General features: G+C 34.3%; 2 protein-coding genes across 7 annotated transcripts in view; one reads left to right on the top strand and one right to left on the bottom strand.

Annotated features, from left to right (window-relative positions):
* LOC127719523 (collagen alpha-1(XII) chain-like) overlaps nt 1–14,195 on the bottom strand; it is a 565,245-nt gene that overhangs the window by 55,341 nt on the left and 495,709 nt on the right. The window lies entirely within an intron of this gene.
* Nucleotides 1,043–14,195, top strand: part of LOC127719527 (sulfotransferase 1B1-like) — a 20,376-nt gene continuing 7,223 nt past the window's right edge. The window contains exon 1 of the mRNA XM_052225732.1: nt 1,043–1,186. Within this exon, the coding sequence (XP_052081692.1) occupies nt 1,170–1,186 (17 nt within the window). The 5' untranslated portion in view covers nt 1,043–1,169. The remainder of the gene's footprint in view (nt 1,187–14,195) is intronic.

Genomic DNA, 14,195 nt, shown 5'->3' on the forward strand with positions numbered 1-14,195 from the left:
CAACAGCTGATTGAGATGGACTCCACGATTTCATCGTGTTCTCGTCCAATGTGCGTATGGGCCATGGCGTTGATCCAACTTTTCCTACTTTTTAAGTCATTTGGAAATGCATGTCCTCCTCTTAAATGACGTCCAGGTACACAACAACAAGTACTTGGCATCGTTAATTAAAAATGTAACTGAAATAGTTGCACAGTGCACAAACCGGAAGATGCGGAACAGGATCGGCTACCACGGCGCCATCTATTCAGGAACGATAATCTGCTACTTTATATAACTGCGAAATAACAATAACGTTAGACGGGTTCACGTGCATAAACAGAAATGCGCTTTAAATTGTATACTAGTAGTAATAGTAATATAATTCATGTTCAGTCGACCTTTAATTATTATATCAACGACTGAAATGATTTATAAACATATCGATTGCAGATAACACTCGAAATTAACCCAAGCTCTTTACACACGGAATTCAAATAATTCTAGTTTGTCAATCGGTTGACTGCTTATAATGCAAAATACAAATATATCAAAAGTTTTTAAAACTAACAAAACACAATGATCGTTTCTCTTTTTCCCAATGTAAATGAAATGAAACAAAAAACTTTTTATATCACAATAAGAAGAGGAGAGAATTCAACATTTCCGGATCTACTTGGAGCCTAACGACCCCCAACGTAGATAAGTTGGATATCGCAGAAGGAAGGATTAACCCGGCAACTAGAAAGGCATTAAAGCACTGCCTTTAAAAAGCAATGGCTAACTGAGTAACTAAGGTATGAACTTTTAAAAAAAAAAACAATTTTTATTTCAAAATTACAAAATTATTCTGCAAATTTTATATATTACTATGTTTACTAGCCAGTATATTCATTGTCAACTCCCCCAACCCAACCCAACCAAAACCCAAACCCAAACCCCCAACCCCCCGTAAAAATAAAACAAAACCAAACCGCCCATACCCAATCCCCCACAACACGTAACCACGAAAATCAAATGGCTGTCCCTTACATTATAACCTGCTCCTATTAAGTATGACGTCACTGCGCTCAATTCACATTGTTGTATTTTTAGCCGTTGCATACAGATAACTATATTTGTACACTTGAGACATATTGGGTTATGACCTTGTTTACATTAGGATAAAAGTTCACTCATAACTTGAATCCATGATGGACCCAAAATCGTAAGTTGATCTTTTAACATAACATAATTGTTGTATTTTCAGTCATACCATTAGTGAAAGCCTTAATTGTTAAATTTCTTTTTAGATCGATTGTCTCTTAGTCATTTCAAATTAATGTAATGTGTAGTAAAATTTTGTCACGTGTTATAAGTGACATACTGTACACAAAATATGATATACCTTACACACCATTTGAAAAGTGGCGATGCCAAAGCACAACCTATTATGTACAGGCTATACGAAAAGTGGTAATGTCAAAGCACAACCTATTATGTACAGGCTATAAGAAAAGTGGCGATGCCAAAGCACAACCTATTATGTACAGGCTATAAGTAAAGTGGCGATGCCAAAGCACAACCTATTATGTACAGGCTATAAGTAAAGTGGCGATGCCAAAGCACAACCTATTATGTACAGGCTATAAGTAAAGCAGATGCAGTAGGTATAACACAGGTCCGACCAGTTTTTTTCTATTCGTACAAGTGTGGACACAGATGAATGTGGATAGTATGTTTGGATGTTTGACAGTGTTTTATATGACAAAAGGAGTTCTATGTTTATGTTTTTCCTACATGTATGTTGTTATTAACTGTATGGCACGATGACAACCAACCTGAGCATGAGGAGTGTTGTTTAATTAATATTTAGATTTTATGTTCAAGACGGGCATGGAAGAGACACTAATTGCATTAATTACCAAATGATTATGATAGAATATTTTCCACATCTTTGATTTTGGATACATATTGTAGCTAGGAGAGCAACACATAATAGGTTCATTTTTTCATGTGATTTTTTTTTAAATGGGAGATGATATCTGAGAACATAATATCAGGAGGCTGTAATTCAGTGGTTGTCGTTTGTCTATGTGTTACATAATATTTGTTTTTCTTTTATTTTGTGAACATAAATAACATAAATGACTATGTGTTATGGGCTTTGCTCATTGTTGAAGGCTGTACGGTGACCCGTAGTTGTTAATTTCTGTGTCATTTTGGTCTGTTGTGGAGAATTGTTTCATTGACAATCATACCACATCTGTTTTATATGTATTTGCTCACTATTTGTATGGTTCTATTTATATTACTTTGTGGTGGATTGTAAGTATCATTAGTAAAATATTTTGTTAAAATGTCGAAATTGTTGCTCAGATTAGAAGACATTTATTGGTTTTTAGTAAAGACAATGCCTGACATGATGCTTGGGGCTAGAAGAGCTAGAAAGTAAACTTCTGTGTTGTTTTTATCAATTCTTTGATAACATCTCCTCCAAAGCTGGCCGAAGCAAAAAAAACTTTTGACCAATATGAAAATGATATCAACAAAAAAGCCTTTGTGAGCATGCTTCAAAGACTCATAACTGCTCCAAAAGTAATCTGATAGAATTTCAAGCATGTCAAGTGGGTATTATGAAAATCTACTTAATAAGTCTAAATATCAAAAAAGTTATAGTATTCAATATGAAAAAGGTATTGCAAAATTATTCTCTTTTCAATTTTTTTTGTTATATGGATACAAATATAAATGATACCAATACAGTATTTGTTGTGGTATGAAAGTGTAGTAATTAACATTTACTGTAACAATGTTAATTCACACAAATTAAGAAATAAACAAATGAATGAAAAATGTTGAACATGTACAATGAAATATAATTTTAGAAATCAATTAGGCCAGATAGGCCTTATAAATTTTGCCCTTTTTTTTAACATACTGAATGACCATTTACACTCAGGACAGAGTCATCAGTAGGCAGTACAGATGTATTAAAACAACCTAGCATCATATTGCTAGTAGCGAGTGTAGCATTGTCGGGTAAATTTGTTCTTTTTTTTAAATTTGGTTATTGGACAAAAAATGTTTGGTTCAAATCATAATAAAATGCTTTTATCTCCTTATTACTTACATTGTACATAGAACATGTAGAATGGATACTACCCTGACAAATCCTTGTACATGAGAGTTGTCTGTCAAATCTTTATTTCACAAAGAATGAATTGCATAACAATGAACTGAGCTCAAAGCAAAGCACTTTAATAATACACTTACACAAAGAGCTCAATCCAGTGATATACTTTGTACTACAGGTCCTTCATGAACATCCTATCCACCAAAACCATATCTCACAAACATGCCATACTACATGGTTGGATCAGAGGTACTGAAAAAGACATGAATTTTATTATCGTATTTTAATTATATATACACAGGTTAAAAGTTATATACTCCAACGGCAGTCTTTCCTGCTAAAATGTCATGTGTAGAATGTGATATACCATTTTTGGGTCTATATGGGTACTGTTCTTTATATTTATTAGGTCATTTTGACACAGCAAAATATATAGATAATGTTAACTTTGATCTGGAAATTGAGTTCTTTTTCGCAAAATAAACCCACTAAAACTAAACTTCGAATGCAAAAGACCCCTAAATGGCTAACAGATATTGCTATAAAGAATAGTCCATGATGATTCTTGTTAATAAAGAGTTCATGAAATGTACACCGATTCTGTCAGTTGAATGGACTAGAATGAGATAAGTTATATAAACATAAAGGGTTTTTCAACAGTTGTGGTGTAAATTAAATCAGTTTTATTTTATGGTTGACATATTTAAGTATATATGTAGATCATAGGCTTTTCAACACATTGATATTTTACAATATCGATTATCTATTTATTGTTATGTTGTTGGTATTTTTCACCTTCCTAAAACAGTTTTAACGCAACATGAACACAAGCATGATAGATCTTGATAGGGTGTCCTCACATATTTTGACGTTGCTGAAAAATTTTGGTTGACATATGTATCCTCTTCTCATCATTTTTCGTGCTATTAAGAATGCATACTGTCGTCACAATTTCCATTGAAAAGGCATGCATAGTACAAATTCATATGACGTACGAAAACATATGATCTGACCATATACATGTACATGTATGTATAGGTTATCAGCTTTTCTACACATATTAGCCAGTAAGCCGCAATGAACCTATTATGGAGAGTGAGCGCAGGTAATGAGCTAAAATTAATCAAATTGTGTCCTCAGTGGGGGATATTTTAAGGGATCTATATGAAGAAAACCTGATCATCTGTTTATCGTTCTATTACTGGCTTTTTCACCTCCCTAACTTGGCCTGAGACAGTTTTTACAGACGAAAGGAAGCTTGATAATTACTCCTCACTCACATGTATAGATTATCGGCTTTTCTACACGAATATCGTAAAATATTAGCCAGTGAGCAGGCCCGCAATGAACCTTTTTAGTGAGTGAGCCCAGCTAATGAGCTAAAATGAACCAAATTGTGTACTCAGTCACAGTTGGTGATATTTTAAGGTATCTACACAAAGAAAACCTGATCATATAAATCTCAGTGGCGGATCCACAACTTTTCATAAAAGGGTGGGGGGGGGGCGCTGACTGACCTAAGGGTTGCCCACTCCCGTCATGCTTCCCCAGTGGCGGATCCGGGGGAGGGTTCCGAGGGTTGGAACCCCCCTTTTTTTGGACGATCAATGCATTTGAATGGGGACACATAGTTGGAACACAACTCCCACACCCATTGTCCTGAGTTGGGAACCCCACTTTTATAAAATGGCTGGATCCGCCCCTGCTTCCCTATAAAATCAACCAAATTTTCCACACCCCTGGATCCGTCTATGTTACTGTTTATCGTTCTGCGTAATACTGGCTTTTTCACCTCCCTTACTTGGCCCTAGACAGTTGCTTATCTCAATATCTGTTTATCGTTCTGTCACTGGCTTTTTTTAGACTAGAGACTTCATGTGTACAAACCTGACGTCAAACTCGTGTACTATAAAAGAAGAGACAAATGATTTCACATTAAATCCTGTAACAATACATCTAAAGATAATTATAATCCAAAGTAAATTATATTACGATGTCAATGGACTAAATTCCCGCGCAAATGTCATCACTGGGATAGACCAAAACGAATTTTAGGTTTATGTATCATTCACATTCCGATCAATTTACTCAGTTAAATAAAATATATGTGTTAACTGTTTTTGTATTGGTCTTGAATTTAGTTAATATATCAGAAAAAAAAGATTTATTTCTCGCAGATAGCCCTCAATACTATACACCAACTCGACACTGAAGCTAAAAAACCCTAAAACATAATAGTATATGGAATCGTCCAAACGGATTACCTAATATTGTTATAGGTGAAATATGTAGATTCAGAATTGTGTACACAGAAATAAGATCAGAAATAAAGCCCTATGTAAGGTGAAAACAATACCACAACTGTATAAAATCATTGTTTATTAAATTTGCTTGCATAAGAACCATGAAGTTAAAATTTATAATGATTACGTTTATCCTGTCAACCCCTTTTCTTCATTGCATCAAGGCTTCCGTTGCTTTACATCGAGCAGCCATTCAACAAATCGGGGAATGTTAAGTTGGGACATACCTCTATTTTTGGAAGCGTGATCTTTACATCGAGGCTTGCGTTGCTTTACACCGAGGCCACAGTTGTTCGACCAATCGGGGAATGTTTATTTGGGGCATGTGACCTATTGAACTGCAGGTTTTATAATATTTTATTAGAAATTGTAGAAAAATGGATGCCATTTTTTGGAATTTCTGTGACCTAAATGGTTCGCGAAAATTAATATTTTATTATATAGTATATTAATTAGAAATTTTCAGCATATAACAATGGCGAATATAAAGAATGTGGTGCATGATTAATAAATCGACCAATTGATTTTGACCCCAGTATTTATTCGTGGTTAATCATGTCCAATATAATTACGTAACTCTGACACCCCCTTGCGGCCCTTGCATATTATGACAATACATATTTACATGATCATAAAATATCTTTGAACAAGAATGTGTGAGAAGTGACCACACGATAAACATTCAAAATGTTTTAGTTGTTTTAATTATTGCATGAGCTGAACAACTGGAACAATAACTAAGGATATGGAGAAAATGTAAGTTGTCTTTTCATGAGGGTCGTAATGGGGGTACCTTCATGACGAGTAACGGTAACAAATCTTGCCAAATGACGTTAACGGTATTTTTTGGTGCATGACGATAAAATGTACACTTTCTTTAAGATGATAAAAAAATCGACTGATTTTGACGAATCACAATAATTTTTTTCCAAAAATAACGGTAACGATAATTATTTGAGACCTCTGACGAATCACGTTAAAGGATATTTTGACGAATCACGGTAAAATTTTAACCAATTTTACGCTAACGGTAGCCGAAAATTACCGTTTGACGCCTGACGGTAAAGGGCATTCCTATCCTTTTCATTGATCATTAGGTTATTATGTTAAATGTCACATAGTATAGCATAACGTTAAATGTCTTATTTCCAACTACAGTTGAATTTGATAAGATACGTTTTTAACTATATCTAAATATACATGTTTTTTTTAGAGAAAAAACAGTTATTCTTAAATATAAATTACAGCAACAACAATTCATTATTTCAAGGGCAAACAGTGATTTGTATCTTTACCAAAATTTACATTCATATAAAAATAACAAGATGTCGTATGATTGCCAATGAGACAACTCTCCACAAGAGACCAAATGACATAGAAATTAACAACTATAGATTGCACTTCTGTAAATATACACAATGCAATTTCCCATAGGAACTCTCTTTGCGGCTAAAGATGTGCCACTTTTACTATGAAGTTTCGTTAAAAAATATATCCTAGAACGGAAAGTTGATATGCACTACTTTTTTATTCAAAGATCAAAGCATAGGGCTGTGCGGCATATTTTCAACATTTATATGTCCCGAACTAATAAATAATAAACGATAAACAAATATGATATACAGCAGCAAATTACAACCACTGAATTACAGGCTAGGCGCATACAGAAAGTGGCGTGGTTAAACTAATTTGAAAGCGCCAACCCTCCCCTAACCTGGAAAAGTGGTATAACAGTACAACATAAGAACAAAATATAACTAGAGGCTCTCAAGAGCCTGTGTCGCTCACCTGTATTTACTGATGCTTTGTAAATCATTTAAAATAAGGTTAAAATCAATATTAATAGTATTAGATATTAGATATTATAATGATATGTAAGATAATAACAAAATACTGCAAAATTTCTGTAAAATTACTAACTCAGGGCAGCAACCCAACAACGGGTTGTCAGATTGGTCTGAAAATTTCCAAGCAGATAAATCTCAATCTGATGAACATTTTTGTCACCTGTAAGATTTTCTCTAAATGCTTTAGTTTCAGAGATATAAACCAAATACTGCATTTTACCTCTATGTTCTATTTTTAACCAAGTCGGCCATGATGGTTGGAAGGCGGGGTCATCGGACAAATTTTTTAAACTAGATACCCTAATAATGATTATGGCCAAGTATGGTTAAATTGTCTCAGTAGTTTCAGAGAAGAAGATTTTTGTAAAAGATAACAAAAATTTACGAAAAATTGTTAAAAACTGACTATGAAGGGCAATAACTCCTAAGGGGTCGACTGACAATTTTGGTCATGACGACTTATTTGTAGATCTTACTTTGCTGAACGTTATTGCTGTTTACAGTTTATCTCTATCTATAATAATATTCAAGAAAATAACAAAAAACTGCAAAATTTCCTTAAAATTACCAATTCAGGGGCAGCAACCCAACAACAGGTTGTCAGATTTGTCTGAAAATTTCAGGGCAGATAGATCTTGACCTGATAATCAGTTTTACCTATTGTCAGATTTACTCTAAATGCTTTGGTTTCAGAGATACAAGCCAAAATCTACATTTTACCCCTATGTTCTATTTTTAGCCATGGCGGTCATCTAGGCAGGTTGGCAAGGTCATCGGACACATTTTTAAAACTAGATACCCTAATGATGATTGTGGCCAAGTTTGGTTAAATTTTGCTCAGAGTTTCAGAGGAGAAGATTTTTGTAAAAAGCTAACGACGACGACGACGACGACGACGACGGACGACGGACGACGGACGACGGAGGCCAAGTGATGAGAAAAGCTCACTTGGCCCTTCGGGCCAGGTGAGCTAAAAATATGAAATGGGACATTTAATCTACTTAACTAATTAAATGGTCCAATATCAAAAATCTAATTCCATGGTTAGATTCAGCATATAAAAAAAACCATGAATTCAAACAGAGTTTTATTTAAGACCCTTTGGATCTTAATATGGACTAATTTAAAAACAGGGCTCAAAATTAAAAATCTGAATGCACAGTTAGATTCGGCATATCGTAGAACCACCAGAATTCAGTTTTTGATGAAATCAAACAAAGTCTAATTTTGGACCCTTTGGACCTCAATATAGTCCTATTTAAAAATGTCCAAATATCCAATATAGTAATACATGGTAAAAACCTCAATCAATTCAAGACTTTAAATTAATCCTCATTGAAATTGGTTAAAAGATTTGTATTTATTTTCAATTGAAGATTTTTTGCTGTTGTGCAATACTTAGTTAATCTGTTTGTAAACTAAATATAATAATTTACACACCCTGTTTGGTGTGCATCTCCTGCCTTATCAGTATTTGTTGTTTCTTTATATAGATCAGAAATAATTTATGTTAGAACCAGCTTAGCTAGTATTAGAAAAGTCTTGTTTTTGGCCCCTATTTGGACTCTTAGTTTCTTAACGATTCAAGCCACAACCCACCAAATCGACCCCAACCTTCTGTGTGTGGTATGGAACCTTGTGGTACAATTTCATAGAGATCCATTGACTAATACTTAAGTATTTGTCCGGAAACCAGAAAAATCTTGCCTCCTCCCCTTTTTGCCCTCTATTTCTGAACGGTTTGAGCTATAACCCCCAAAGTCAAACCCAGCCTTCCCTTTGTGTTATGGAACCTTGTGTTTCAATTTCATAGAGATCCATAGACTAATACTTAAGTAATTGTCCATTAACTAGAAAAACCTTGTTTTTCACCTTTTTTTGCCCCTAATTCCTGAACGATTTGGGCCATAACCCCCAACCTTCCCTATGTGGTATGGAACCTTGTGGTACAATTTCATAGAGATCCAATCACTTATACACAAATTATTGTCCGGAAACTAGAAAAAATGCCTTTTTTTGGCCCCTTTTTGACCCCTAATTCCTAAACAGTTGAGACAATAACCCCCAAAGTCAATCCCAACCTTCCTTTTGTGCTATTGAACCTTGTGGTTAAATTTCATAGAGATCCATTCTCTTATACTAAAGTTATTGTCCCGAAACCAAATGTCTTCGGACGACGAGGACAAGGACAACGACATGATAGCAATACACGAACGCAATTTTTTTGCAGTTGTATAAAAATGGTTAAAATCAGGTTTTTAAAACACTACATATGGACTTCTAAATGACTTGTAAGATTCCTTCAAAATTAACTTGAGATAAATATAAATACAGACTTTATTATGGAGCATAGATCACAGGATTGGGATGTCAACAACTACAGCTCGCCTATATAGCCATCAGAGCACAACTTATAGGTATCGTTTAACCATTGATCAATGTGCCATCTTCAACCTGACACAATAAACCACCTAAATTAGGTAGAAGGTTATTCAAACTAGAGGCTCTAAAGAGCCTGTGTCGCTCACCTTGGTCTATGTGCATATTAAACAAAGAACACAGATGGATTCATGACAAAATTGTGTTTTGGTGATGGTGATGTGTAGATCTTACTTTACTGAACATTCTTGCTGCTTACAATTATCTCTATCTATAATGAACTTGGCCCAGTAGTTACAGTGGAAAATATTTTGTAAAAATTTACAAAAACTTACAAAATTTATGAACATTGTAAAAAATTTACTGTAAAGGGCAATAACTCCTTAAGGGGTCAATTGACAATTTTGGTCATGTGACTTATTTGTAGATCTTACTTTGCTGTACATTATTTTTGTTTACAGTTTATCTCTATCTATAATAATATTCAAAATAATAACCGAAAGCTGCTAAATTTTGTTAAAATTACCAATTCAGGGGCAGCAACCCAACAAAGTGTTGCCTGATTGGTCTGAAAATTTCAGGGCAGATAGATCTTCATCTAATGAACAATTTTATCCTTGTCAGACTTGCTCTAAATGCTTTGGTTTCAGAGATATGAGCCAAAAACTGCATTTTACTCTATGTACTATTTTTTAGCCATGTCGGCCATTTTGGTTCGCGGGCTGGTTCATCGGACACATTTTTAAACTAGATACCCTAATAATGATTGTGGACAAGTTTGGTTTAATTTGTCTTAGTAGTTTCAGAGGAGAAGATTTTTGAAAAGATTACAAAAAATTACGAAAAATGGTTAAATATTGACTATAAAGGGCAATAACTCCTTAAGGGGTCAACTGACCATTTTGGTCAAGTTGACTTATTTGTAGATCTTACTTTGCTGAACATTATTGCTGTTTACAGTTTATCTCTATCTATAACAATATCCAAGATAATAACCAAAAAACGGCAAAATTTCCTTAAAATTACCAATTCAGGGGCAGCAACCCAACAACGGGTTGTCAGATTCATCTGAAAATTGTGGGGCAGATAGATCTTGACCTGATAAACAATTTTACCCCATGTCAGATTTGCTCTAAATGCTTTGGTTTCAGAGATATAAGCCAAAATCTTCATTTTACCCCTATGTTCTATTCTTAGCCATGGCGGCCATCTTGGTTGGTTAGCCGAAGGACCGGAATCATTTGTTAAACTAGATACCCTAATGATGATTGAGGCCAAGTTTGGTCAAATTTGGCCCAGTAGTTTCAGAGGAGAAGATTTTTGTAAAAGTTTACGGACGACGGACGCAGGACGCAGGACGCAGGACGACGGACGACGGACGACGGACGCCAAGTGATGAGAAAAGCTCACTAGGCCCTTTGGGCCAGGTGAGCTAAAAATCAGTTGAAAAGGGCTTAACAAATCAGATCGATACAAAGCAGAGATACATCTAACAAAAACACAAACCGGACGTGGCAGGGTACGTGTACATCCCCACAACAAAAAAGACACTAAGTACAGATCTGAGAGTACTCGCAGTTACTGACAGTTAGTTCAAAGCCAATAACAACTAACAAAATCATGCATCTAAGACTAAAATATCATTCAGTACACATCCAACATCCAATGGATTTAGTGTAAAGACGTCATTAACAGTCAGAGAAAAACATGACCTTGTGCAATGCTACGATACAGGTATCGTCAGATTGTAGAGCCATGCATGTGTCATTCTTACCTGATCAAATCAAATATGTTATAAAACTATACCTTCATGTGCTACTGTTAAAGATAAATGTGGTCGAAATTGTAGATTTTTGCCAAACATTTTGATCTTTTTCGTCATTTGTGTCCTTTTTAAGATAAACAAACGCATTTTTTGTGGTAAAAACATTTTGCAATTTCTTCTTTACACATATATGCATTACATTTGCGTAACAATTGTTTGGAAATAGTTATCTGTCAAATATTTCATGATTTTTGTAAAAAGCTGGCAATTTGTGCTGTTTATTTATTTAATTTAAAAAAAAAACCTCATCGGGGACTTTTTTCATTAGAAATTGCCACATATAATCTTCCTACATAATTTTCAAGTTTATGACTTAAATCTGCGGAAAAAATTTGATGTGGCGAAAAATAACCTTTTTGCTTTAGCTTCGTCATAACCTCAGCTGTAACTGTATCGTATGCAATTAATATACCTCAATAAATATTTTAATGACATGTAATCAACCCTACCATCATTTTGGGTTTATGCTCGACGACGTAAATTTTTTTAAGAAAGACTATGTCATTTCTAGGAATTAGCTTAAGTAATATTAAACACCTTGGCTTTTATGATTGTATGGTGGTATTTTCGTTTAAGATATATTAAAACGTTTATGAATCGTACTTTTAATCCATCCGTTTGGCTTTATCAAAATATAGATAAAAGAATCAATTATTACTGTTTGGGTTATTGCTGTCTTTTGTTGCTACCAATTTCTTGTGGTATGTCCTCTTTCGACTGCTCAATTTTACCTTTGGTGCTTAGTAACGGGTTTTGCTTATCTAATGTATAATGTAATATTTAATGTAAATATTAATCTTTTTATAACAATGAATGTTTTGCAGTATGTTTGTTAATTCTAAATAAGAGGTATAGGGGGAGGGTTGAGATCTCACAAAACATGTTTAAGGTAGATGGGGTGTCTAAATTATAATCCAAAGAATTTTTTAATAATTTGCCAAAATGTAGTTTATATCATGCTTTTTTGAAAAAAATAATAAAAAGAATGGATCACGGGGCTTATTTTCACGCTACAGGTTGTGCAAAATTGGCAGATTTTGTATAGATTATGCATGGAAAACGCAATTTTCTGCCATAAAACGAAAACTACACCATAGATATTTGAGATAAAATATGAGAAGATAGCTCTAATATTATACTTTCAGATAAGAAAAAGAAAAAAATGGAATCACCGGGCCCGTTTTCTTGCTACATAATAAAACAGATAAATTCCTAACACATTATATCGTAAAAGTAACTTTATCTGAATTATCTGCCCTTACATTTGAGTTGCCTCCCCTTATGTGGCAAAGTTGGAAAAAATTGAATCAAACAAAAGTATTCTGTTTTTTGTAAAATACAACCATAAATAGAATAAAACATGTCATTTTCTATATTAGAATGAAAATTCTTACACATGAATTACCCACTTCTCTTAAAATTTGCATATTTTATTAAAGGTCTAGACCGATTATTTTCTGGTATTTCAAAATCCAAGATGGAGGAAGACACCCTATCTACCTTAACACTTTTTGCGCCTGTCCCAAATCAGGAACCTCTAGCCTTCGTTAGTCTTGCGAAAAAAACACAAAGAAATATAAATCAATTGCTTTAAAAAAGCAATTGTAAACGGTCTTTCTCCCCTTCTGAAACATGATTGATTGATATGTGTGTGTGTGTGTTTGTTTGTTTGTTTCTTTATTTAAAGGGTCCATATTAGTGTGTTGGTTAAGTTTCTATATTTAGTTAGTTGGAAAGTTTTTATTCTATTTCAGGTCCCGCGCGCGTATTTGTCTCGCGCCAGATTGTGGCGTCACGTGACGAAGCTTTATAATAGCAAAAACTTAGCATTTTTATTTCTTTTTAGGTGAAGACGTCCAACAGACAACATGTATAGCGACGGAATTTACACAATGTATTTCTTTTGTCATTGTAGGTAATTGACATTTTGATCACAGTTTACGAGCAGTGCATGCTTTGGATTTAATTGATCCTGGTTAATTTTAAAAGACGTTTGTTGATTTTTTTCATCTGATGTACATTTTTCAGTAGCAGTTTGTAACACAGATTTGTATTTTAATCTAGGAGCGGACATTTTATTGTAGGATTTCACTGAGATTTACGGAGCTAGCAAGCGATTTTTACGGCATTGCAATTTCTTTTCTCTAGGAAAATTCTTGGGAGATATCTGCACCACGTTGTTTTATGGAGATGTAATACATGTATACCCTGCTGACTGCAAATTTAGGGGTCAATTGGACATGTAGTTTTCCAGAACATCTGATAACAAGCATGTGGATTTTTTTTTTCAGAAGAGATGTAAATACAATATTAAACACATGAGACGGAAACGTGCATACAATGAATGATTGATTGATCAGTTGGTTAGTTTATTGAATGATTGATTGATTAATTAATTAATTAATTGGTTGGTTGGTTGGATGATTGATTTGTTGATTGGTTGGTTGGTTGATTAAACACGTGGGATAGGGTCTCTTGAAACAAGCGAAAAAAGAAACAAAGGAAATCTTGGACCCCGTATTAAACACATGAGACGGAAACATGCACACAATGAATGATTGCTTGGTTGGTTGGTTGGTTGGTTTATGGATCGGTTGGTTGGTTGGTTGATTGGTTGGTTTATTTAACATATGGGATATGGTCTCTTAAAAAAAGCGAAAAAGAAACAAATGAGATCTTGGACCCCATATTGAACACATGAGACGGAAACATGCAGGCATGCACTGATTGATTGGTTGGTTGGTTGG

Source organism: Mytilus californianus, unplaced genomic scaffold (assembly GCF_021869535.1).
Source record: "Mytilus californianus isolate M0D057914Y unplaced genomic scaffold, xbMytCali1.0.p SCAF_11, whole genome shotgun sequence".
NCBI lineage: Eukaryota > Metazoa > Mollusca > Bivalvia > Mytilida > Mytilidae > Mytilus > Mytilus californianus.